At 58.9% G+C, this 26,194-nt stretch overlaps 2 protein-coding genes across 2 annotated transcripts; one reads left to right on the forward strand and one right to left on the reverse strand.

The window, feature by feature from the left end:
* Positions 1–380: 380 nt before the first annotated feature.
* On the forward strand, positions 381–14,393 carry POMGNT1 (protein O-linked mannose N-acetylglucosaminyltransferase 1 (beta 1,2-)). The gene is made up of 22 exons (XM_001375432.4): positions 381–857; positions 1,095–1,275; positions 1,578–1,692; positions 1,784–1,902; positions 3,023–3,088; positions 3,174–3,287; positions 3,437–3,554; positions 3,771–3,869; positions 4,119–4,246; positions 4,662–4,732; positions 4,938–5,013; positions 6,865–6,948; positions 7,033–7,074; positions 7,231–7,289; positions 7,683–7,755; positions 7,861–7,989; positions 8,247–8,372; positions 12,529–12,593; positions 12,688–12,732; positions 12,809–12,944; positions 13,144–13,253; positions 13,671–14,393. The coding sequence occupies exons 2-22, from the start codon at positions 1,156–1,158 to the stop codon at positions 13,762–13,764; spliced, it is 1,989 nt and encodes a 662-aa protein (XP_001375469.2). The 5' UTR covers positions 381–857; positions 1,095–1,155; the 3' UTR covers positions 13,765–14,393.
* Positions 14,394–19,429: 5,036 nt separating this feature from the next.
* On the reverse strand, positions 19,430–25,980 carry TSPAN1 (tetraspanin 1). The gene is made up of 8 exons (XM_056815204.1): positions 25,827–25,980; positions 25,653–25,717; positions 21,337–21,543; positions 21,156–21,230; positions 20,713–20,811; positions 20,369–20,509; positions 19,864–19,947; positions 19,430–19,755 (listed from the first exon to the last, which is right to left on the reverse strand). Exons 2-8 carry the CDS (start codon positions 25,707–25,709, stop codon positions 19,702–19,704), a joined length of 717 nt encoding a protein of 238 aa, XP_056671182.1. The 5' UTR covers positions 25,710–25,717; positions 25,827–25,980; the 3' UTR covers positions 19,430–19,701.
* Positions 25,981–26,194: the final 214 nt, after the last annotated feature.

Below are 26,194 nucleotides of genomic sequence, written 5' to 3' on the forward strand. Positions count from 1 at the left end.
GGCCCCCACTGCCCTCCAGTTCCTACTTGGAGCCCCTTAAGCTTGCTCTGAAGACCAGCTCCATACACCCAGCCCTTTTGGGTGGGTGATAAGACCTTCTTCACCATTGGCCTCAGATAAGAGTACTAGTGGGACCGGCAGGCATTCTTCGTGTGACCTTGAACAAGTCACTTCCCCTTGCAGGGAAGCCCCCAGGAACCCCAGCTCTTGTGTAAAACGGGGGCCGGGCGGAAGGTGGGAAGTTCTAGCCTTTGGGCTGCCACGGACCCCGCCTGGGTATGCCTTCGCCGGGGCCCTGGCCCTGAATCACGCGTTAAACCCGGAAAAGAACGGCTGCTTGGTTGCCGTGGTAACTAGTTCTGGGTATGCGCCATCATCCCAGGAGATGAAGAACCAAATTTGGGGGGGTGCAGGCTCGGAGCCCCTCAACGCCCTGAGGACTATGGCGCCTGCCCATGGGCTCGTTACGGAGCTACTTTCCCTTCCCCATACTCCTCGAGTCTCAGTTTCCCTGCCTGTTCGTTAGGTTCGGGTCAGGGTTGCTAGTTCCCGCCCCCGCGGCGAGATCTCGGGAGGCCGGGCTCTGGCAACTCCTTCAGGCTCCGCCTCCTCTTCTCTCCCCCTCCCCCTTCCGCTCCGCGGCCCGTTTAAGTCCCGCCCTCCCCCGGCCTCTGACCCAGCGGAAACCGGAAGCGGCGCGACGGGGCGGAGACGAACCGAACCGATAAGCAGCATGGAGAAGGCAGCTAGTTCGGGACTCATCCGCTTCTGCCTCTGCCGCCGCCGCTGCCGCTGCTGTCGACCCTGAGCCTGCAGGGCCGCACGGGGCTGCGCTGGGCGGGCGCCCCCTGTCGGCCGTGAGTGCACGGGAAAAGGAGGGGGCGCGGGAGGGGGTGTCGCTGGGGCTGGGGGGGGCGGGCCGCGCCCACTGCAGGGTCCCCTCGGGAGCCTTGGGGGCTAAGGCTGGGCTTCCCAGCGCGGGGCCAGCACGCACGCTCTGCAGGCCCCCTCCCTCCTCAGGGAGCCTTTGGGACCAAGACCGGGCTGTCCGGCGGGGCCCGCTCCCTCACGCCCCGCCCCCCGCACGCCCCCAGGTGCAATGACTGGGGTCCCTGGGAGGCCCCAGTGAGGAGTCCGGCCCCGGCCACTCCGGGCATGGACGAGTGGAAACCCGGGCCCTCGGGGAAGCCCTTCGGGGCCAGAAAGAAGCGGGGCTGGTACCTGGCCTGGAAGTACCGGCTGACGAACCAGCGCTTGGTGCGGCGCCTCTGCCAGGTGAGGTGGAAGCAGCCGACCTGGCCCCGCCCCTTCAGCTGGGGGGGTGGTCCAGCTGGAGGGGCAAGGCCAAGGGGACCTCCCTATTCTGGCTGAGGGGACTACAAAGCAGGAAAGCCGAGTTGTAGCAGCCGCAGGGGGAGGGGGAAAGCCGCCCAAGGCTGGTCCCTAACGATCCCTGGAGCTCTCTATCCCCCCTTCCCGCCTCCCCACACACATTTGAGTCCAAGAAGGTGGCCCAGGGGGCTGGGATTCCCCCTCCTTTGCCCGCCTGCCCCCTGCAGCTGCCCCTTCTCCCGCAGACCGGAGCTGTGCTCTTTCTTCTCATCACGGTCCTCGTGAACATCAAGCTGATCCTGGACACACGCAGAGCTGTCAGTGAGGATGGCGAGGACTTGGAGTCAGAGCAGGACTATGGTTTGAGGGGGCTGCTGTGGAGGGGGGTCAAGCCTGAGGAGGGGTGTTGGAGGGGATGGGGGGGAGCCTGACCTCTTCCCTTGTCCCCTAGAAGAGACGCTGCAACACCAGGATCCCCCAAGGCGAGGTGCCTCCGGCCCCCACAGGGTGCTGGACGTTGAGGTCTACTCAAGCAGGAGCAAAGTCTATGTGGCTGTGGACGGCACCACGGTGAGTGGGGGGGACCTTGCCAGCACTCACTCTGGGTCCTAGGCCCCATCCATCCACCCTTAAGCTGCCCACCTCCAGGAAGACCCTGGCAGTTTAAGAGGGAATTTGCCCAGTGAAATAGCCTGAGGGTTAGACCTTGGGCCAGCAGATTCTTGAGGAATCCCCTACCTGGCCAGGGAGCCCTTATCTACAAAAACCAGTAAAGTAACATCAGGGGAGCTGCAGGAGGAGGAGGGGCCTGGGGAGAGCCTGGGGGCCACCATCTGGGAGACCTTCCCAGAGGTCTAGGAGGGCAGGACTGAGGGGCCAGCACCTTCTAGAGGGAAGTAGATAGGAAGAAGGCTTAGGCCCTGCTCACACCTTAGGAGGAGAAATGAGACAGCAGGAGGCAGGAGTTCTGACCTAACTGGCAGGGTAACTCCTTCCCATCTGGGAACCTCAGGCTCTTCCTCTGTATAAATGGAAGGAGGAACAAGTCTGTTCACTGAGGATGTGGTGCTGTTGCTGCCACCGAGGTCTCTGAGAGGCAGGAGTGAGAGGGAAGTGTCTTCCAGGAAGGAAGGAGAACCTGGCAGAGGCCCTGGGATGGGAGTGCAACGCATGTCGGGGAGCAGCCAAAAGGCCCCCTTTGGAACATGGTCAGGGGGAGGGATGCCTTGACTGGGATCCCTCTAAGGAGGCCACTGGGCTATATGAGATAGAAATGGGGAAGAATAAGTCCCTTGCCCAGGATCATATAGCACATTGGATTAGGATTAGAAAGTAGTAGCAGCAGTAGTCATGGGATGAATGCTGCTGAGAACAGTCTGCTTTACCATAGCTCCCTAAAGTGTTTGCAGAGAGCTTAGATGTAAGTTTTCCCATTTGGGCATTATCCCTCCCCACTACATCACGAAAAGTCATTGCTGCTCATTGTTTGCAAAGGATAGGGATGCCAGACCAGGACAAAGAACTGGAGGCAGGAGAGCTGGATTCAAATTCTGTCAATCATGCTCTTTACAAACTGGGACCCCGGGCAACTCACTTCACCTTCTTGGCTTCAGTTTCCCCATTTGTAAAATAAATATGGGCAGGGATCCTTTAGCCTCTGCTTCACTCTCGCTGGTTCTCAACCCCACAGGTCCTGGAAGATGAGGCTCGGGAGCAGGGAAGAGGCATCCATGTCATTGTTCTCAACCAGGCCACGGTGAGACCTGGCTCATGCTGGGGGATTGGGGCCCTGTAGCTGGGCGCTGGAGCCTCACTTGGCTCCTCCCCACTCAATTCCTCAGGGCCATGTGATGGCAAAAAGGGTGTTTGACACATATTCCCCCCATGAAGATGAGGCCATGGTTCTCTTCCTCAACATGGTGGCCCCTGGACGGGTGATCATCTGTACCGTCAAGGTCAGTATGCCTGCCCTGTCCTTGGTTCTAAGCCAGCCTCCTAATGGTCTTGGCCTCTGCTGGTCTGAGCGCAGGGAAGGAGCCAGAGTATGGGAACGGGCCGTCTCTGAGGCTCAGGGGGCTCATGCCAGACCCATTCTGACCCCTAGGACGAGGGCTCATTTCATCTTAAAGATACAGCAAAGGCCCTCCTTCGGAGCCTGGGCAGCCAAGCAGGCCCGATGCTGGGCTGGCGGGATACGTGGGCCTTTGTCAGCCGAAAGGGAGGTAAGACACCAGCTTCTGCCTTACTGCCCCTCCCCTCTCACCCACCCGAGGACTGGCCTGGGGCCTGGGGGGGAGGGGGAGGGAGGGCAGCTGAGGCTGCAGAGAAGCCTTGGGAGAGGCCAGAACAGGGCAAGGGGGACCAGTCAGGAAGGAGGATCCTAGAGTGCCTAAGGCCAAGAGTTGGGTCTTTTTCCTCACATTCCCTGCATCAACTAGGTGCTGTCCTTGGTGAGAAACACTCTAAATCGCCTACTCTGTCTTCATGGGGGGAACCCATCCTGCTGAAGACAGACATCCCACTGAGTTCGGCTGAAGGTGGGGAATGGCAGGAGCCAGCTGGGTGGCTGTGGCTGGGATTGGGATGTTGGAAGCTGGAAGAGAAAGTTTGACATCCATGGGGCTAGAAGCATTCCTGGAACCCCAAACTTACTGGATACCTGGACTGAGCCCCAGGGGGTGTTGGGACCTGGGGATAGAGCTCTGGAGGCTGGAGAGTTCCTGCCCTCTGGCCTGAGGGATGGGAAGGGGAGATGCCCCAGACCAAATGCCTTCCATGCCCCTCAGAGGCAGAATGTCACTGGGCAGACACTGAGCTGAACCGACGTCGAAAACGCTTCTGCAGCAAAGTAGAGGGTTATGGGAGTGTGTGCAGCTGTGGGGACCCTACCCCCATTGAGTTCAACCCTGACCCGGTGAGTGGGCAGAGAGCCCGGGGAAGGGATCCGGGGGGAAGGAGTTCTCTCAGGAGATGGAAGCTGAGCCAAATCTTGCTTGTTCAGGGAGGAGGGAGAGGGAGATGGACTTGGGCTGGAGGAACAGACCAAGGCCATCAAGGACAAACAGGGAGACAAGTACAAATCTACAGTGGTGGGTCTGGGTCCTCCTTGTGGACATCCCCTCCAACAGTGTAGTCTCACCCCTTCTATGCCTACCCATCCTGGTTCACAAGGCCCTCCCATAAGCCTCACCTCTGAAATAAGAATAATTCCCAGGTCATACTCAAAGTTCATACAAGGCTCCCTGATCCTGGAGCCTTTTCCTTTGGGGAGGAGAGGCCTCAGTGGGGCTGAGTTCTGTTCATTCTTACTTCCCCCCATCCCCTAACAGCTCCCCAACAATAAGGTTGCCAATGTGCCTGTGGCAGTCATTGCAGGAAACCGGCCTAACTACCTGTACAGGTGAGCCCAGAGGAGGGAGATGGGCTCACCCCCTCTGAAAAGGGAAGCCCAGGGGGAGGGCTGGCCCTCCTCACCTATACAGGTGAGCTCCAACCACAGCTCTCCTGATCTGGGTAGAGCCTCAGGGAGGAGATGGAAGCACTGGTGATCTAGAAATGTGTTTTGTGGAGTGCTGACATCGCTTCCCATTACCTGGTTCTCCTAGGATGCTGCGTTCTCTCCTCTCTGCTCAGGGTGTGAACCCCCACATGATAACGGTCTTCATCGATGGCTACTATGAGGTAGGGTTGGGGTGAAAGTGGAGTGAAGATACAGAGCCCCAAGCAGCATGGCCTGGTCAGAGGATCATTTGCAGTTGGGCCCTGGTGATACAACCCCTGCCTTCCAGGGCACATGCATGTAGATGCCAGGCCATCTTAAGGGGAGGCACCAGGGAAAGCCTCATGGAGAAGGAGGAGCTTGAGCTGAGCCTCGAAGGACACCAGGGATTCAGAGAGGGACAAGAGAAAAGGGGCAGCATGCCAGGCAGCAGCAGCCCATGCAAAGGCACCAGGGTAGAAGAAGGGAATAGCAAGAAAGCCTGTTGGACTGCATTGCCAAGTACAGGAAAGGAAGTCATGAGCAATGAGGCTGAAAAGCAGATCAAAGGGCTTTGAACCCAAACAGGCATTTTTGTTTGATTCTGGAAGCAAGAGGGAGCCCTAGAGTTTGCGGGGGGGGGGGGGGGGGGCGCAACATGGGCAGATGTGGCAGGACAGCTGAAGGGAGGCGGGACTGGAGTGGAAGAGCCTCGAGGCAGGCAGGCCCCCCCTGGCACTAGAGTCCAGGATGAGGATCTGTGCCAGGGTGCGGGAACAGTGTCAGAGGAGAGAAGGGGGTCATTTGGAAAGATGTTGGGAAGGCAAAAGAAATAAGATTTGGAAACTGATTGAACCTAAGGGAAGAGTCAAGGATGACACCCAGGCTGCCAGCCTGGGGTACTAAGGAGGGTGATACCCTAGACAGGAAGATGAGAGGATTGGGTGTCTACTCCACATTTGCTTTCTTGGAGCCTCATCACCATGCTAATTCATATGGAGCTTCTAGTCCACTCAGACCCCCAGAAGCTTTTCAAAACAAAAGCTGTCTGTCCATACGATTCCAACTACAAGACTTGACATTTATCCCTAGTGAATTCCATCTCATTTAATGTAGCTCAGTGCTCCATGGGGTGAAGGTTCCTCATCTTTTTTGTGTCCTGGCTCTGGGGGCAGTAGTCTGCAGCAAAACCTCTGCACTTCTTATCAGAACCATGTGGTTAAATGCATAAGAGTTTTGGTTTAAGCCCAGGAGCCTCCTCAGTTACTATCTTCTGCTTTAGGCTATCTTTGAGGCCCTTTTGGAGCCTGACTAATGTCTGGAAGGTTTTCTCTGTCCCAGCTGGGGCCATCTACAAGTCTGAGAAGCAGGTCAGGTCTACCTTTTGGCCTTTATTCAAATCATCTTTAGATGGTTGAGCATCAGGGCCAAGCAGCCATCCCTGGAGCCCTGAGTGGCATGGAGACCTCCCCAGCTGACCCAGAGCTACTCATGACTGCTCTTTGAGTTCAGCTGGTTCTGAATGAATCTAATTGTTCTCTCATCTTAACTCCTCTCAGTAGAGAGCTATCAAAGATTCTTGAACATAGGAGTGACCTGGTCAGGGAAGGACTTCAGGAAGATTATTTTGGCCATTGGGTGGGGAAGATGGGGAAGATAGGGACGCTGAATTAGGAAGATATCTCAGCCATCTGGATGAGAGTCCATGAGGCTTCAAGGGAACATGAAGGGGAATGGCTGTGGGTTGAATGTGGTAGAGGTTAAATCCACAAATATATAAGACTTGGCTTTAATTGGGAGAGGAAGGAGTGGAGGCAGGAAGGTACCCGGAGGCTGGGTTAGAGGTTCCAAATGTTAGAGAGATGGATGTTCATCTCTTTGGAGAGTCCCAGTTTGAAGCCATCAAAAGTTTAGAGGTTTCGGTCCTGGCAGCCAACTAGGTAGAGCCAGTAATTGATGCTAGATTGGACATGAGGTCCTCTTGGAGGTTGGGGTCGGAGGCAATGAGTGGACAGGACTGCTCAATAGACTGACTGGCCTCTTCCACCCCCCAGGAGCCCATGGATGTGGTGGCCCTGTTTGGTTTGAAGGGAATCCAGCACACACCCATCAGCATCAAGAATGCCCGAGTGTCCCAGGTACTGATTGAGACAGAGGTAGGGTAAGGGAGGGGCAGAGGCCAGGCACCTACTCAGGGCCTTCTTGCCTTCCTTTCCACCCAGCACTATAAAGCCAGCCTCACCGCCACCTTCAACCTCTACCCTGTGAGTATGGACAGCTCCCAGGAAGGGAGGGGAGAGTACCCCTGAGTTCCTGACTGGAAATAGTAGGCTGCTTGTTGCCTGGGACCAGGGGATGCCAGGAATGAGAGTCACCTTTCAGGCTCTGCCAACCCCTTGCATCTCCCATCCTGTCCCCAGGAGGCAAAGTTTGCTGTGGTCCTGGAAGAAGACTTGGACATTGCTGTTGATTTCTTCAGGTGAGGGCTTATGTCTCTGGTCATGGCCCTAGTAGCTGGCCTAGCAGGGTCCCCATTCCTCAGGGCAGCCTGGAGCCATAGGGTCAGGCCAGTCTGGGGCAGGGGGACATCTCAGAACCTGGTGTGGCTGGGCTCCAGATGCTTCAGGAGAGCAGAGCAAGCTGGAGTGGGCAGGGAAGGAAGGCTTCTGGGGGCCCAAGAAGAAGGGAGAAGAGTGCCCAAGCTGACTAGGCCTTTGTTCCTCCTTTCAGTATTGGCCTGGCCCTGCTGGGCTGGGCTGGGCTGGGCTGAAATGGGCCTCCTAGCTAAATGTACTGAGACTATGGGGACTGGACAGAGACAGGGGAGGACCTCTCTGAGGCTCAAGGACCTCCTTCCCTCCATCCCTTTCAGTTTCCTCAGTCAATCCATCCACCTGCTAGAGGAAGACGAGTCGGTCTACTGTATCTCTGCCTGGAATGATCAGGTGGGACCTGGCCTGGGTCAGGGTTTGGGGGAAGAGAGGCTTGGTATGTGGGGTGGGTTAATATTTTAGCCCCACCAGGATTGACGGTCTAGCCTGGCCCCCCAGGGCTATGAGCACACAGCGGAAGACCCAGCCCTTCTCTACCGAGTGGAAACCATGCCTGGTCTGGGCTGGGTGCTCAGGAAATCCTTGTATAAGGACGAACTAGAGCCACGTTGGCCCACACCGGAGAAGGTGAGGCCCCTGATCCAAATACCTCCTCCTTCTGGGGTCCTGAAAAAAGACTCCCCCGTTGTTATCCAGCCCCCTTCACTGCAGCTCCAGTGACCTCATTTACCCTGTACCTGGTCATTTCCCCATCCTGCCTTAGTGTTCTCACTGTGTCTCAGTTTCTCCATCATACCCCAGTTTTTCTACCACTCTGGGCAGGGATGGGAGGGTGCTGGGAAGGGGCAAGGATGAGTCACAGCATGGGACCTCCCTCTCCCCAGCTCTGGGATTGGGACATGTGGCTGCGGATGCCAGAGCAGCGCCGAGGTCGCGAGTGCATCATTCCTGACGTTTCTCGTTCCTACCACTTTGGCATCGTGGGCCTCAACATGAATGGTTACTTCCACGTGAGTGAGATAGATGCTTGTGTCCACACAAGTCAGCAAGGGAGCCATGACCCCGTGTGATGAATCCATTTCAGTCAGCATTGATTGAGAACTTACTGTGTGCCAGGCACTGGCCAAGGAGAGAGCATGAGACTGTCCTTGGCCTCGGGTTCCTTCGAGTCTGCTGGAGAAAACATTGCCAGATAAGGCAGTAGAAGCTCATCTGAGCAGGCAGAGCAGAGACATCTGGTAGGAGAACCAAGGAAGCCTGTGTGAAAGAGAGGTCCTAAGCCTCACCTTGAAGGCACACAGAGATTCTGAGGGGCCAAAGGAGGCCAGGAGGCCATTTAGTAAGTAAGTAAGGAGAAGTCCATGATGATTTCAAGGTGGTGAGCTTGAGGGACTAGGAGGAAGGCTGCGCCCTCTACAAGGAGGATTTAGGGGAAAAGATAATGAGTTTTGGACATGACTGAGTTTTCCAGTTCGAGCTGTCTGAAAGGCAACTGGAAGGGGGCAGCTAGGTGGCTCTGTAGATTGAGAGCCAGGCCCAAAGATGGGAGGTCCTGGGTTCAAATGTGAACTTTTAGACACTTCCTAGCTCAGTGACCCTGGGCAAGGTTTTCAGGATGGGTGAGACATGGGCATGTTTGTAGGCAGCAGGAAATAAGCCAGGAGCTTTGCCTTCCTTCCATTCTCTGATCCTTGTCTCATCTACCCCAGCTAGGCATCCTATCCCTTCTTTGGGCTTTCCCCCACTCCAGTATTGCTCAAGAAGTCCCTTTTTGTTGTCATTGGCATCCCTCCTCAGACTCAGCTTCCTCTAGACTTTCATACCCTAGAATACCATTCTTTTTTCTTTTTTCTAAAGTTTTACTGATGCCTTTTGTTTTTTATCCAACAGTCATTTCTGGATACATAATTCCTCCTCCCATATTGAGCCTTCTTAGAAAAAGAGCTAAGCCAGATCAGATATGTTCAATGAGTTATGCCACATCTTATACCCATAGTTCATCATCTCTGCATAATAAGAGGGAGGAGGTATGTTCTTCCTAACACCTGTCCTCTGGCACAATCCTTAAAGGATTGGGCCTCGGTTTTCTATTTGTTTTCCACATTTTGACTTTTCATCCCCTGTATTTTTTAGATTGAGTTGGTCACTGAGTGCCTTGTACATCTCCAATGCTTCCTTCAGATAAACTCTTCCCTTCTCCTTTCTTAGCAGAATCATTTGTATTTTCAGAGCTTCCTTCTTAGGAACTTCGCCTCATCCCTCTAGGACTAATTTTAGGGTGTGAGGTCTTACATAATCTTTGTTTGTCTGGACACATTTTAAATCATCTCTCTCAAAATCTCAGGTCCTTGTCAAACTCTGCTGGGTTTTCCTCTCATTTCCCCTTGCTTTTCCTTTTGGCTGTGATCAGGTCCAAAGCAGCAGTTCCCTCCCTCATTTCTTCTATCTTCAAGAAGGAGGAAGTTGTTAGTTAGAACTGGCTAGAATCAGCAGGGTTTGAACAGGTATCGAAGACCATCAGTTTTATCACTGGCATTCTTCTCGGATATTTTTTCCTGGGAATTACTAGTTCTTGTTTCTGACATTCTTTTATTTTCTTTAGAGTCCCAGATTTGATATATCTAAGTAAGGCAGGGGAAGGGAGGCCCCCTTGGTTTTTGCCCTTCCCCTCTTAACAAAATGGCTCCTGATGTGTGAGGAGTGTTTGTTTCTGCAGCAACAAAGGGCCACCCAGGGCTCACCCCCAAGGAAACTGGGCAAGGTATTCTTCATGCAACATGGGGTCTGTAGGGTGGTGGCTGACAGAAGTGGTGACTGCCTGTTTTCCTGCTCATGGCACTCGCCATAGGCCAGTGTGAGTTGCAGCAGCTGATTAGAGCCACTTTGGATTCCCAGGCAGTCAGTCATCCTTCACAGGGGACATTTCAAACAGCAGCTGGTCTGAGCAGCTTGGCCTCTCATCCTGCCTGCTGGGGCTGCCGGCCAGCCAGACTTGGGACAGTTGCCCCACTTGTCTCCCAGGAGCTGCTGCTGCCTCCCATTGGGTGTCACTGACCATGACAGTGTCTGAGTAGGCTGCTGCACAAGAGCCCTTCTGCAGTTGGTGAGTGAAGAGGTTCTTCAGGGAGGAACTGAGTGATGTGTACTTGGTGATGGGCAAAGGGACATGCTCACAGCCTTGCTGCTGCTCCCTCAGGACTCTGCCTTCTGCCTTGCTGCTAAATCCTCCAGACCTCAGGGCCCTTCACTCCTCACCTTGCTCCTGTACTCAAAAGGACCATCAAGTCTTCCCTTTTTCTTTTTTCAGTGAAAACAAGTTTTTATCACTTTCTTCTATCACCAAGGTTTCCCTCAGTATTCCTTCTTCCCTCATCCTCCATATAACCATCCCCTATAATAAATTATTTTTAAAGAAAAGGAAGGGGGGTGAGGTGAAAGCCCAGCAAAACTATTAGGACATTGATTGTGAAGTTTTTATGCCCTAATATGTGGCCATTTTTTGTGTGTGAAGGTGCCACATACAACTGATGAAAAGATACACTCCTTTATATTCCCATTCAATTCTCTCCAAAGGCCTAGAATATCTAAATTTTCTAAAATTCACTTCATTTTCTTCTTTCATACTTATTTTATGGTTAGATTTATCTGGTTCTGAGCAGGGAGCAGAGGTCTGCTAGTATAGTTTCATCAATAATTTCCTCCTGTAACCTGGGTAACTTTTCCTTTAAGAATCTAGATGCTCCACTGTTTGGTGTGTGTATTTTGTGTATGGGTATTACTCCATTGTCTGATGCCTTTTAGCAAGATGTGAAGCTAACACGTGGGAAAAGTCTTTAAATCTGTCCCATAACCTTTTGGTGCCCCTGCAGAGGTGGAGACGGGGAGCAGCAAGCGTGGCCTGTGGTCCTGCTTTCATTGTTCTGTGGCCACCGTGGTCATTGTGAATGTTGTTTTCTGGGCTCTGCCGACTTCTATCTGCCTTAATTCATGTAGGTTCCCCCATGATTCCCTATTCTTGTCACTCTGATCACTTCTTAGATCACAAGAAGACGGTGCCACTACATCATTCTGTCTGCCCTGCCCCTGCAGTCCCCTATTTGGGTTGTCTTTTCCAATGAAAGAGGAGCCTCTTGAGAGCTGGCATTATCCCATTTTTTTCCCTATTTGTATTCATAGTTCTTAGCACAGTGTGTGGCATACAGTAAGCACTTGATAAATGTGCTTGCTTTCTTTCCCCTCTCTCTTCCCATGTAAACCCTCTTCAGCCTACTTTTAATGGCCCTTGTGAGATGAACTCCATCCCTGACCCAGAGGCCAGCAATTCTGGATTTTTAGCTGTGGCCCAAAAATCCCACCACCTTTGTCAGGCACCATCTTCTTGGGCTTCAGAAGCCTTCAAGGGGCAGAAGTGGGGGTTTAGTGCCTCCAGGGTTCCTTTGTTGTCCCTGTGTGAATCAGAAGTAATATCTGGGAAGGTCCATGGGGGACCTTGAACTTGTTTTCTCAGGCAGACAGATAGTGGCCAGGATAGGGACACCATATCCTCCTGACCCTTCCTGGCTCCTACTTCTACTTGATCCTTATTCCTTGGAGTCCCAGAAGCAGTCTCCTCCCAAGATGGTCTGGTGTCTCCTTCTTCCTCCCCCTGGGAAGAATCCCAGGCTTACTTAGTGCTTAGTTCCTGACGTTCTCTGGGTCACATTCTTAGAGCTGCCTGCCTTCCTCCTCTCTTTCCCTTCATCTATTTTTTTTTGAAGCACTGTTTCTCTTTTTTCAAGGAAACTTTCTGTCCTCATTTTCCTCTGGTAACCCGAGAATAGAGAAATTCTTTTCTTCTGGGATGGAGACCCACCCACTTGTGCACTGCTGTGATTTATCATCAGCAGAAACAGATGTGGCAGGTGTCCCTCCAGGTCCCTGCCCTCCTTTGCCAGTCCTCTGGGTGGCTCTGGTGGCTGGCTCAGCCTGCCCTGCCCTCGGGGCTCTGGAACCAGCCTTTATCCAGGACTCTTCCCCACCTGGATGCTAGCTTGCTCAGCTGTGCTGGAGAGGCATTTAGTGGAAGGGATCCTTCCGTTACCCCGAGGTCCCCACGGTGCCGCTCTGAGGGGAGGGTGAGGAAGGTTGCCTAGACAGATCACCCCAGCCCTGACCGTTGTCCCACAGGAGGCCTACTTCAAGAAGCACAAATTCAATACCGTCCCTGGCGTCCAGCTCCGGAATGTGGACAGGTGAGGGCTGGGGGGAGGAGGGGTGCCCCAAGCCCCCTCTTGGAGTTTCCAAATAGCCCAGGGTCACCCCTGACCATGCTGTCCCTCCCTCTAGCCTGAAGAAGGATGCTTATGAGGCAGAAGTCCTTCGGCTGCTCAGGTACGAGCCCTTCGTGTTGGGGGGGGGGGGGGGAGGAGCCAGGCCTTGGCCCTGATCTGTGAGCGCTGCTCCCCAGTGAGGCCGAGGTCCTCGACCACAGCAAGGATCCGTGCGAGGACTCTTTCGTGCCAGATACGGAGGGCCGCACGTACGTGACCTTCATCCGCATGGAACAGGATAATGACTTCACCACGTGGACCCAGCTTGCCAAGGTACCCACTCGTGCCCCCTGCCAGGCACCAGAGCCAGGAAAGCCTGGAGCCCTTCTGCCCATGTAGGGACCCCCGTCTGAACCCCGCCCCCTCCCTCAGAATCATTCCCTGGACCTTCCATCCCAAGCTGGGCTGCAGGCAAGGCTGGGGGAGCAGGTGTGTGGAGGCGGCCCTGACCAGACTCCCTCTCTGCCCACAGTGCCTGCACATCTGGGACCTGGATGTCCGAGGCAACCACCGGGGCCTGTGGAGACTCTTCCGGAAGAAGAATCATTTCCTGGTGGTGGGCGTCCCAGCCTCCCCGTACTCGTGAGTAACTCCGGAGGCTCTCGAGCCTAGAGAAGGTCGGGCCGAGCCGCCTCGTTCCCAGAGCTGCCCGCCAGGGGGACGTCCCTGGCTTCGTCTTCTCTTTCTGAAACCCTTCCCTTCCATCTTAGCATCCACTCTGGGTATTGGTTCCAAGGCAGGAGACTGGGAAGGGCTAGGCCATGGGGGTCAAGTGACTTGTCCAGGGTCACCCAGCTGGGACGTGTGTGAGGCCACATTTGAAGCCAGGACCTCCTGTCTCTATCCATAGAGCCACCCAGCTGCCCATCCTATCCTTTTCTTAAGGCAGAGGCTTGGGACCCCTGTTGGGGACATGTACAGGGATTCTTGCTCACAAATGGGTTGGAGCTCCGAGAGCTTGAGGCCCCCCTGAACCCTGTCCACCCCGTTTCCTCTAAGGGTGAAGAAGCCACCATCAGTGACCCCCATCTTCTTGGAGCCACCAGCAAAGGAGGAAGGCGGGGGGCCCGGAGGAGCCATGGAGCAGACATGAGGGAGCCGCCTGCCAGGCTGGGCCCGGGGATGCCCCCCGAAGCCCACACTCCCATCAGCCTCTCCAGAGGCCTGGAACCCCATCCGCTTTTAACCCAAGACTGTCTACTAACTCCTCAGGGAGGGGGAAAGGGAGGAGATGCCCCTCCAATTCTGGCCCGAGCCCACCCCTAGCTGGGGGGTTATTTATTTTCTTCCTGGGGTTCTCCAAGGAGCCTCTGGGGGGCCCGAAACAACACAGCTGGGGCCGCAAGCTTCACCCTCCACCAGACCGAGACAGGAGCCAAGGCTGGGCCTCATGGGAGGCGTGCGGGGTGCAGAGTCTAACTTATTTATTGAATGTCCCAGATTCTCCCCTCCTTTCCTCCTCCCGCCCCCACAGGAGACTGTTGGGGTGACTGAGGCAGCGGGGGGAGGGGAACGCTCAGCTCCTCCCTGTGCGGAGTGTCCAGGGAGGTGGCTGCCCCCTCTCGAGGGCGCAGAGGTCCTCAGCTCTTGGCTCTTACTCAGGAACTGACCTCCCCACAGGCCCAGATCGCCCGGGGCAGGGCTGCCTCTGCTCTGAGGCCGCAAGCCTGCTGTCCAGTTGGATAAACTGACGATTGATTGATTAAAAAAGGAGAAAACGCTCGTGAGTGTGAGCCTTTGTGCGTCTGCTTGGGAGCCGTGGGGGAGGGAGGTGGGTGGCCAGGCGGACCCCTGCCATGATCTGTTAGATGGAACCCCAGACAGGACAGCAGGGACCTCAGGTGAGGAAATGGAGCAGGAGTGGTCTGTCTGGTGGAGCTCGGACTCGGGCCAGATCCCGCTCTGACCACTGAGCTCCCGGGCCAGTAATAGGTGGGGGGCCTTCTGTGCCGCTGCCTGGATCTCCTGCCTGAACCCCGTTAGAGCATCGCCCGGAGCCCCCGCCGTGGCACAGTCTCCCATGCCAGCCATATTAGACTTCACTGTCGCCGCCTCTAGGTTGTCCCCCTCCCTCGGTCCGCCTGCGCTCCCCCCAGTCTCGGCGGCCCTCTGCTGAGGCGCCTTCCTGGACCAGGCCAGTTGGGCTCTACACTGCCCTCTCTTGACTCCTCCACTCCTGACAAGATCTCACGAACCTTCTGCCCGGCTCCACTGAAGGTTTGTGTTTCACAGCCCCGCTTGGGAGAGCCTGTGCTCCCTCCCCTGTCCGCGCACCGTCCCTCGGCAGGCTCCTTACGGGCCTTCTGCCCCTCCTTCGCCGTCACGCGTGAAGAGGCGGCCTCCCTCCCTCCCTCCCTCCTATACAGCCGGCCTCGCCCTGGCTCCTCTTCCCTCTTCACCTAGTTTAACCCCTGGTGCCTCGGGGCTCCTCCCTCAGGGCCTACCCTCGGCGCCCCTCCAAAAGCCCTTCCCGGCCTTCCCCCGCAGGGCTGCCCTCTGTAGGCAGCCGGGCCTCCGCTTTCTCTCCTCTCTCCTGACTCCGCCATCATCCGGCCCCAACTGCTCTCCAGGCCCCAAGGATCCTCGGGCGGCCCTTTGCAGGCCTCCCTGCAGCCTCGGCACCGTGGGGCGCCCTCTCCTCCCTGGCCCCTTGTCATTCCACTACTCCTCCCGTCTCTGGCACCCTCAGGGGTCCTCTTCAGCACTGGGTGGGCTCAGCAGGCCAACTAAGGCAGCAGCTGCTGGGGTGAAGGGGGGGGCTGGCCTGCCTCCAGTCTCCCCACTCCACCCATCCCCGGTTTAAGTCCTCTCCCCCACTCAGTAGATTGCACTGGCTCCCTCTCACGCCAGGCCCGATGGACGGATGCGCCCTTGGAGCGCCCCCCAGGAAGCCTTGCCCAACCCCCCTCGGTGTCGGTGCTTTCCCTCTGGGCTTATTTCCAGATCCTCCCGCACACACTGCTTTGCATGTTGCTCTCCCCACCGGACGGTGAGCGCCTTCTCTGGGATCTCGGCACCCCACTGGCACCCGCCCAGAACAGCTTGTTTCATAAACGCTAACGGCCTCCGGGTCCTAGGAGGGGGGACCCCCTGGCACCCCCGTCTCCGCTCCGAGGGCTCCCCTTGGGAAGGTGCGCGGCCACCAGGGGGCTGACGGGCTCCTCCCTGGCAGGGCTGGGCGGCCGGAATGTTTGCAGCCTGCCGTTCTGGGCAGGGACAGCATCTCCAGGCTGGCTGCAGGGAAGGGGGGAGCAGCCCGGGGCACCCCCAGGCCCTCCACCTGCTCCGTCTTGGGAGACTTCCCCTAACAACCTCCTTCCACCGGGGTAGCCAAGGGTGCCTGACAAGCCCTGGCTTGCCTGTTTCCAGGTCCCCTTCGGCCCGGCCTCCCGGGGGCACAAAGGCCCGAGGCTGCCGCTCAGGTGACTCAGCCAGCATCTTCAGGAAACAGGAGAGCCCCAAGTGCAGGAAGTGGAAGGAGCGGCCGGCCAGGGAGGGCCAGCCTGGGGACGGATAAGGAAGGTCACTGAGTCACGCTGGGCCAGGGCTGAATCCAGGGAGCCCCCGGTAAAGGGCTGGGACGCGTGACTCAGTGACTGAGGCCGTACCCTACCACGCCTCTTCCCAGCCCCACTCTCTGCTCCTCGGTCCCCACCCTCCGCGTGCCCATTCCTCGGAGGGCATAACTAAGGCACATGGGGTCACGGGTGTGGCGCGGCAAGGCCTGCAGTCAGGAGCCAAGAGCTGTCCCCGAGCGGGGTGGGCTGCCCGAGGGTGCTGTGGGTCCTCCCGCTTTGGAGGTCTTCAAGCAGAGGAGTCTGGGGGCTGGGGGGGGGAGGCTGGGCCGAGGGCGAGGATGTGGGCGGCTGAGCAGCACACGGAGGAAGAGCAGAGAGGGGAGAAGGGCCAGGTGGCCGGTCGGCGCTTGGCAGCGGGCAGAGATCAGGCCCGGGGAGGGGAAGAGCCAGGGAAGCCAAGGCCCGATCCTGCCCCCGGGGGGCCAGAGCTTTGGGGAAGGGTCACTGGGACGGTGGAGGCAGGAAGTGAGGGAGGCTCAGCCACAGGGAGGACCCGGAGCCCAGGGCTGAGGAAAAAGCCTTCGGGGCACGCTGGGTGCGGGCACAGGAGCCAGAGTGAGGCAGAGGGCAGAGATGGGGGAGGCGGGCAGCGCAGACCATCCTCGGAGGTCACGGCAGGCCCCAAGGAAGGGCCGTTTATGGCTTGTTTGCCCAGATCTCCTGCCTGACACCCATAAACGTGTCTAATAGAGTTTTTATGATTTGTGGTGCGGCTCTGGATCCTTCCTTGTTGAATTCTCAGGACGGGAAGGTGACCTCCCCAAGATGCCGCGGTCAAGGGTGAACAGAGCTGTGAGCTCACCCTCGGACCCCGCCCAGCCGCCGCCTCATCTTCCCCAGGCCATGTAGGGCGCGGGTGGGCAGGGGCCAGAGGTCAGAGGATGGGGGGCTGGGCCCGCCGGCACCCACACAGAAATGTGATGTCCACCAGCTGCGGGACAGGCAGAGGCTTGGGGAGCTCCTCCATGTCCTGGGGGAGGAGGCTGGTGGATGGGAAGGGCTGGGACAGCCACCCAACACGGCGGGCCCTCACACTTACTTTGGGGGTGCCCCTAGCGGGGGAGCGCTCCAAGGTCAGCCGCAGTTCCCCGAGAATCTCCCCTTCTGGCCACATCCTGGCAGAGTTTCTGCCTCAGTCTCCCTCACACGAGGTTCTCCGTGGCTTTTCCCTGTTGCAGGCCTCCAAGCCGGGGTTCATGAGTGTTACCCCTCCCCCCCAAAGGCGAGCGGTCAGTGACAGTGTGACTGGCCATGAGCCTGGGGTGGGGAGAGAGCAAAGGCTGTCATGGCCCGAGAGCCATGGAGGACCATTAGCCATGGACGCTGTCCAATAGGTACGACTGGGGGGTGCCGGGGGACCTGGGGGGACCTGGGACACCACCCTGACTGCCCCTCCTCATTTAGGAAAGGAGGGGGCTCCGTGTAAAGCCCCCCAACTGGGGCGGCAGAGTATCTGGGCTCTGGTCTTTAGGGAGGTGGCTTTGGGCAAGTCCCTTTCTAGCTCTGGGCCTCAGTTTCCCCACCTGTAAGAGTGCACACAAGGATCTCTGGGGTCTCTTCCGGCTCCACTGAGGAGTCAGTAGTCGCTAGAGCAGGGACAGACTCCATCTGGCCACTTGGGCTGCCGGTTCTCTCTCTGGACCAGCTTGGCACCCCCATCCCCCACTCCACCGTTGTTTTACTCCTTCCCTGGATAGGATCTAAGGCAGGAGAGCGGGACAGCTAGGCAGTGGGGGTGAAGGGACTTGCCCAGGGTCACCCAGCCAGCCCAGCCGTCCTCCCCCCTAACTCCAGTGCCTGAAGCCGGGGGGGGGGGGGGGGGGCAGCCCAGGGGAGAGGAAGGAGGTCTTAGAGGTCAGCCAGCCCGCCAATGGCAAACCCTCCAGACCAGGCGCCGGACGCCAGGGCGGTTCCTGCCTCCCTGCCTGGGACTCTCCGAGCTCCCCCTTCGGCTGCCCGTTTTACCTCCCCCCCCACCGCCTCTCGGCTCTCCATCAAATCAAGCCCTTGGCAAACACTCCACCCACTGCACGTCCTGCAGCTCCTGGCACCTGTGGGTGCTGGGGGGGCGGGTCCTTCTGGGGCTGCCGAAGCCCAGGCAAATCAGCTCCTGGCACAAGGGCTGCTGGGCAGGGGAGGGGGAGGGGGGCCGGTGAACCCCCTTCTGGGCAGACCCCAGGACGGGCCTTTCCTGGCATGGGCAGAGGGTGAAAGAGCGGCTGGCCTGAGCCAGAGCCAGCCGGAGAGACCCAAACTGACAGCCCAGATGGGAGAACCGGTCAAGCCAGCTGGGCCGTTGCCGGGTAACGGTGGCCGCCCGCGCCCTTCCCGCACCCCGAGCCTCTTCTGCCTGGGTCAGTTCCTCTTGGAGGTTCTCTGCCAAGCCCAGCCGGCTCCGACAAGGAAGCGGCGGCTCTCCGGGGCCTGGCGATGGGTCTCCGGGGTGCACCCAGTGGAGGGACCCACTTCCCGGTTGCCCAGGAAACGCCAGCCATGCCAGGCGGGGCGAGGGCCAAGCCGGCCCGGGCAGCCTGGTATTTTTATGGCGTTCCGGCTCAATGCCCAGGCCCTGGGGAGGCCGGGCAGCCGAGGCCAAAGTCCCCCTGGGAGCCCGAGCTGAGAAAAGGGGCGGCTGGGCGGGGGCCAGCAGCACCTCCCTCGTGCTATGGACACTGGCCGCCTCCAGGGCCCAGCCCGGCCCTTATTGTGAAACCTCCCGGAGCCCTCGTCCCGGCCTCCACCCAGGCTAGCCAGCCCGAAGCCGGGCTGTGACCCCGGGCAAGTCACTGAACCGCGCCGGCCTGTCTGTAAAACGGGAGCAATGAGAGCGCCTCTCCCAGGGTGCCTGGCACGGAGCTCGGCATCTGTTCCCTTCTAGGACTGGGGCGTGCTCGTCGGTGCCTCAGTTTCCCCACGTGCTACACGGAGGGGTGGAACAGGACACCTCCCTTCTGGAAGACCCCGGAAGAGAGGCCCGGCGGCGCCAGGATCCCAGCCTGGATCGTGTCCAAATCCTGGTTCCCTTCCCCCAGGCCGGGCCCGCCGAGCCACAATAAAAGTGTTTGTGGTTGAGACAAGGAGAGAAAGCTGGGCTGTGGGGCTGGGAGGGGTGAGGCTGCCCCGCACCCTCCGGGGGGCGTTCCGGGCATCCCCCTCCGGAGACCAGACCAGGCGGGCAAATGGAAAAAAGTCTTTATTTTTGTACAATCCAAAGCCCCAAGTTTGCGGATCTCCTCCGGCAGCCCCTCCCCACACCCCAGGCCTAGAGGGCGGCGACTCCCCAGAGCCTTCATGGCGGCCCCGGGCCCCTCCCCAAACGGAAGGATAGAGGGGGAGGGGGAGATGGCCGGGGCCCAGGGCCGGCTCAGCCCCGTTCAAAGCTTGGATCCGCGTGTCCATCCCATCACCCGCCAATCACCGGCGGGTCCACCTGCCCCTCCCACGCTGTCCGCTCAGGCCTTGTCCAGCTTGCAGTAGAGGTACATGGCCACCACCATGGCGGCCAGCTGCAGGGAGAGAGGCAAGGTGGCTGGGGACAGCCCCCCACCCCCTGCTCTGGGCCCCCCCAAGCGACCCCCCAGGGCCAGCCTAGCCCAGCCCACGGCGAGCCTCACCTCGAAGGCCCCGAAGCCGGCCGCCACGCCACCCACGACCTCCGCGTTGGTGCGAATGTCCTTCAAGAGCTGATCAAAGCAGCCCTGCGGGGATGAGAAGGGGCAGGATGGGGGGGGGGGGGGGCTCCAGGCCCCCCGGCACCCGCGGGCCTCCCTCGAGCGCCGCCTCCCCCCACCAGAGCCAGACCCCCCTGGGCTGGCCCTGCCCCCCCCCCAGCACCTGCGGGCCTCCCTCGAGCGCCGCCTCCCCCCACCAGAGCCAGACCCCCTCCCTGGCACTCCAGGCCTCCCGGCACCCACGGGCCTCCCTCGAGCACCGCCTCCCCCCACCAGAGCCAGACCCCCCTGGGCTGGCCCTGCCCCCCCCCCCCAGCACCCGCGGGCCTCCCTCGAGCGCCGCCTCCCCCCACCAGAGCCAGACCCCCCTGGGCTGGCCCTGCCCCCCCCCCCCCCGGCACCCCCCAGGTGAAGCCGGAGGCCACAGGCTGCCCGCCCTCTCCCCTACCCGGACAGAGGCTTTGGAGGCCTGCTCTGCCGTGCAAGGGGTTGTGTAATTGCCACAGCAGGGGGTGGGGAAGAGATGGTCCGTCTGGTAGAACGGGGAGCCCTCAAAGTCCGTGTAGTTGTTGAAGCCGCAGCAATTGAGCTGGGAAAGAGAAGGGCCACTCAGGGCTTGGGGGAGGGAGCCCACCCTCACCCCTCAGACCAAGGGCCCCCCCCCATGCACCCCCATGTCGACAGGGCTGTGCCCCCTGCAGATGGAGGGACCCCCAGAGGTCCGTAGTGCCCGGGCACACCTTCCCAAGGACGGGGCCTGTGTGCCCCAATGAGAGCAGGGCCCTTACTTACCCCGTCCATGGTGCTGTTCCATATCTGGGTGATGTCTGATTGTTTGCCGTAGTCCTTCTTGATCACAGGCACAACCAGCGTCCCGAGCAGGTTCTCGGCCTGGAGAGAGAGGCTCTTGGCTCCCCACTCCCGCCCCTCGCCCCGCCCGCTCCCCGAGGCCCAGGCCCACGGACACGTCCACCCCTCCACAGCCCCCCCCGCCCCCCCAATCTGGCCCTCACAGAGGGCCAGCCGGGGTCATGCCCCGCCTCTCGGGTCCCCCTCCCCCGCACACCCTGCTAGCCTTGAAGGTCCCCCCCCCCCCCCCCCCCCCCCCTTAGCTGGAATCCCAGCCCCGCTTTGGGCTCAGCCTCCTCTTCTACGGAGTGAGAAGGTGGGCCCGGAGGCCCCATAGGGCCCCTTTCTGCTCCTTTCGGAGCCACCCGCCCTCCCACCGGACTCACCATGGTGGTGTAGACCAGGGCCACCACCGCGGCAGCTATCTCGGCGATGAATATTATCAGGAGGATGGAGAAGAACTGGGGAAGCAGAGGGGGAGGGGAGGGTCCGGCTGAATCCCACCCGGGCTCTCTGCAGGCCAGCAGCCTCCCGGCCCTGCCCTCCCCCGGGCCTGGGGGTCCCTACCGTCAACAGCAGGCATTTACTCTCCTTCTGGGCCCCGTAGCATCCCAGGAAGCCGAGCACCAGCAGGGCACAGCCCGCCGCGATCAGGAAGTATCCCACGTTGACAAACTGCATGGCGCTGGCCGACACGGGGCCGAAGATCTTCAGGAAGGAGGGGCCGTCCACAGACACCCAGATTCCCACTCCCAGCAGGGCGGCGCCGCAGAGCTGGGGGCAGAAAGGGGCCCAGTGAAGGCTGGAGGCCTCTCCAGCATCCTCCAGGCTCCGGACCAGTCAGGCCGCTCCGCGTCCGGCCGAGCCTCCGCCGCTCGGGGGAGACGCACAGACGGAAGCCGACTACGGGCCAGGCGCTGAGCGCAGCACCCTGCAAACGGCTCATTCCATGCTCCCGACCACCCCAGGGGCAGGCAGGCGGTATAATTATCCCTGTTTTACAGGTGAGGAAACTGAGGCAGGCAGCGATGAAGCGACTTGCTTAGGACTCTTCCCGACCCGCTTTGACCCCACAGAATCACTGCATCTCCGAGCTGTGGGCATCACCTGGCCGCCGGGGCCGGTCTGTGCGGGAAGGGTCTCTAGAGCATCCCTCACCGGAGGGCTTTCGTCTGCTGCTTCTGCCCCTGCCCCCCTCTGCTCCTCGGGGCTGCCCGAACATTCTGATCTCCCCTAACGTTAACAAACCTCCCCGTGACAGGGAGCTCACCACCTTGGGCAGCCCGTTCCAGTCTGGGAGTTCTTGGGTTAAGAAGTTCTTCTTAACAGCCATCCTCTGAGCCTCTGCGGCTTTCCCCCACGGCACAGTTTTTCTGATACTTGGAACCCCCCATCATGTCCCCCCAAATATGGCTTCTATTCTCTGGGCGGATATTTCCGGCTCTGTTGGGCGACCCCCCCTCCTGTGTGGCCTGGATCTGACCAGCGCCCTCAGCCATCTCCTCTCTGCACGCGCCATCCGGGGCTGCCTCCCAAGCTAAGACCCAAATTCGAGCCAGTCCAAAGGAAAGTGTCAGAGACTACGGAGCTCTCCACGCTGGGAGGGCTGCAGGGGGTCACACACCAGAGAAACAGAGGCAGGGCCTGGGTCAGAAGACCCATCTCTGCCCTCCAGAACCCAAATGCCCTTGCTGGAATTCCAAGGTGCGCTCGGCTCCAAACAGCCAAGAACAGAAGGCAGGAGCTAGTCTCTCCCTTTTACAGGTGAGGAAACCGAGGTGAAGTGGCTCGAGAAGCGGGAAGAGCCCCGGGTCAAGTCTGGAGAAGCCTTGGCTCACTCTCTCTCCTCTCCGGGCCTCAGTTTCCACTTCTGTCCAGTGAGGGAGGGGGCTGGGCTCGGGGCCAGCTCCCAGGACCGACACCTGCTTTCCCCTTTTCCTGGCATGCCCAGGCCCAGATCAGCACCTTTCGGACACAGCCGGGGAAATGGAGGCCCGGCTCTGGCGGACACTCGGGGCCGCCCAGGCTCGGAGCTGGTGACAAGAGGAAGTTTGCCCGGGCACTAGCTGGGTGGGCCCTGAGCTAGATTACGATATATTTGTCTGAGAAAGAAAAGAACCGAGAGGCGCGGAGGTCAGGTTTCAAGGGAGCCCGGAATCCTGTTCTTCCCCTCTGGCTCCGAGGGCAAACCGGATCTGCTTTTAACCCTGGCTGGGCCAGAGACCCAGAGGGGCCCTGCTCCACTCCTGGCCTCCCCCGAGGGCCCAGAGAAGGGGCAGCCACCCACCTCCGAAGCCCCTTGCCTTGCCTGCCAGGGGAGCACAGCTGCCTCATTACCCGGCTCTGGCTCCCCTCCCCTGCTGCCTGAGCTCCTCTCCCTAAGACTGCCCGACAAGGTCACGGTCACGAGTGTGGCCAGGTGAACGCGCTAAAGTGGGAAAGAGAAGACCCAGGCTTGAATCCAGCCTCGGTTACTGTCTACCAGGGTCCCTCGGCTTCCTCATCTATAAAATGGGGACAGCAGCCCCTGCCTGCCTGCCTCACAGGAGCAGAAAGCTGGCCGGATCCCCGAAGTCCCCACTCCGCAGAGCCCTCACACATCAGCACCAGCCCTGGCCGACTGGGGAGTCTTGGGGTCCAAGAGACCTCAGGCAGTGGGGGAGGGCAGATGGACGGACTCCTTCCCCCTCCCAGAGCTTGAGAAGGCTGCCCCCGCCCTCCTCCATTCCTCTTTACCTCATGCCACCCCCCAACTCCTGTAGGCTGGTTTCTACTCCCTGCCGCCCTCTCGGGCTGAGCCTTCTCCCTCCAAGCTTAGGAATGGCCTTTCCTCCATCCTCATCCTCTCCCGGGGCTGCACAGCCTCTCCAGCTGGCTCCTCTTTTGGGAGGGACACAGCACAGCATTGCCTCTCTGGTCTCCCCTTCACCCTAACATCCCCCCAAGCTCCCAGCACCTCTCCCCCTTCACATACACACCAGGACCTTCTTGTATTTCTCGTTCTGCTCGACCTCTCCATTTCTGGATGTGGTTGGACTATCCTCTCCTTTAGGATGCTTTTTTCTCTCTCCTGGTTCTCCTCCAAACTGTCTGACTATTCCTTCTCAGTCTCCTTGGCTGACTCTTCTCGCCCACTCTCTGATTGGGCATGTCCTCCCAAGACTCCCTCCTAGACCCCTTTTTCTTCTCCCTCTATGTTATCTTTCTTTGTGAGCTGAGGCAGAGGAAGGAAACCTGACTACTGAGGGAGAAGATCTGAGTTCAGATCTCTCTGTGACGATGAGCAAATCATTTAAACCTCTAGGCCTCAGTTTCCCTTAACTATAAAATGAGGGGGATGGACTTAATGGTCTTTTTGATCCCTTCTAGCTGAAGGTCTATGATACCAGGGAGCATCGAGGGGGCTCAGTGGATTGAAAGCCAGGATTAGAGATCAACTATCCTGGGTTCAAATCTGATTTCAAACACTTTTTAGTTGTATGACCCTGGGCAAGTCACTTAAATTCCTATTGTCCAACCCTTACTGCTCTTCTGCTTCGGAACCAATACTGAGTCTAAGGCAGAAGGTAAGGAATTTAATTTTAAGTTTCCACTTAGTTCTTGTGCCCATACCTCAGACCGAAGGGCACAAAAAGAAAGCAGCTCCTTCATCATTTCTACTCTGTCTCAGAGGCCAGGGCTGCTCTCCTTCCCTAGCCTCCAGGATGCCCTGATTCCTCCCTCTCTCTTGCCCCCCCACACCCAATTAGATGCCAAGGTCCTCCAAGGGGCCGGAAGAGCAGATGTCCCAGAAATGCAGCCCCTTCCTGCCATAGCAATCACTGCCTCAGAGGCTTCTTCCCCTTCTCTCTCCTCAACACTTCTAGGCTCTCCGGATCAGCTTTTCTCCCCGGCATCTCCTCTTGCCTGCACCATTCCCTACACTCCATCCTTCCTACTCTGGCTCAGAGGCTGCGAGTGTGTGTGTGTGTGTGTGGGGGGGGCGATTAGGGGCTAATGGACCACCGCTCTAATGGCTGGGGCACTCAAGGTCCTCAACAATCTACTCCCAGCTTGCCTTTCTTCTCTTTAGCCTAACTCCACTGTTCCCCCCACCCAATCCCCAACTCCTGAAGGTCTTCCGGTCCCTCAGGGTGCTAAACCTTCCCCAACTCCCTCGCTCCCTCCAGGATGTGTCCTTCCCCTTTTCTGCCCCGGCTCCATAGGGAGGGCAGGGCTAAGCTTTATCCACCTGGGCTACAAAGGGGGGGGGGGGGCGGAGGAGACAAGGCTCTGGGGGGAAGGTCCCGGGGAAACCGCGGAGGAATCTGGCCTCTTTCCCGGAGAGCCCGAGGGGCTGCACAAGCCTTCATCTGACTCTCTAGGAAAGTGTCTCCCCTCACGTGGGCCAAATTCCTGTGCCCGCTGAGCCTCGGTTTCCCCATTAAAGGTGACTCATCGATCCCTTTGCTTTAGAGATGGGGGAGGGGCTGGACTGTGCAAGTGCAATAAGCCCCATTTTACTGAGGAGCTAACTGAAGGATTCGCTCCCGTTAGAATACTTTAGAGCAAGAATTTGCCCCCAGGTCCCTTTCCCAACTCCAGTCCCAAGTCCGAAGCTCCCTTCCTTCCTCTAGCTGATCAGAGGTCCCCCCAGACCCTCCAGCTCTAAGAACAGGATCCCTGAGATTCCAGGGCTCTTCCCCCTAGGCGGAGAGCTGGCCAGGTAGCCCAGCTTGGGTTTCTCCCTTCAGCCCATCATTCCTCCTCCTCCTCCCCATATCTCCGGCCCCAGAGGCCAGAGGAGGGCCACAACCCCGGGGGGAGGGCGTGAAACGAGGCCCTTATCCCCCAGGCTCTAGTCACTGAAGGACCCTCCCCTTCCCACAGCCCTCAGGACTTACGAAGATGAGAAAGTTGAAGATGATCATGATGACCTTCAGGAAGCTAAAACAGCTCATCTTGGCTCCTGGGGGCAAAGCCAGGGACACAGTCAGGGGGGCGACCCTTCCTTCCCAGATCAGCCCCCTCCCCCCGCCCCAGATCCAGTAGCTGCCCCCTCCTCTGCCCTCCCGCACCTGGTCAGGGCCCCCGGGGGGCTGCAGCTAGAGCAGGAACAGGCAAGGGCACCGGGGCTGGGGGTCGGACCAACGCCTCCAGGGGCAGGGCGCAGAGGTGCAGAGGAACCGATCTCTGGGCCGCGGCGGTTCACCTGAGCAACCCCGCGCCCAGAGCCGCCTTTTAATGCGCCCCGCCCAGACCCACCCTGGCCCGCCCCCCGGCCAACCTTGGGCCCAGGCCCCTGCTGCCCCCTGCAGGACAGACCGCGGGGCGCGGGGCTAAGGGCGGAAGGGCGTGCTCTTAGGGCTGGTCCGGACAGTTGGCCCTATTCAGCAACCGACCCATTGAGTAGAGGGGGAGACTGAGGGAGGGCGTGGGCACGCTC

Source organism: Monodelphis domestica, chromosome 2 (genome assembly GCF_027887165.1).
Source record: "Monodelphis domestica isolate mMonDom1 chromosome 2, mMonDom1.pri, whole genome shotgun sequence".
Lineage (NCBI taxonomy): Eukaryota > Metazoa > Chordata > Mammalia > Didelphimorphia > Didelphidae > Monodelphis > Monodelphis domestica.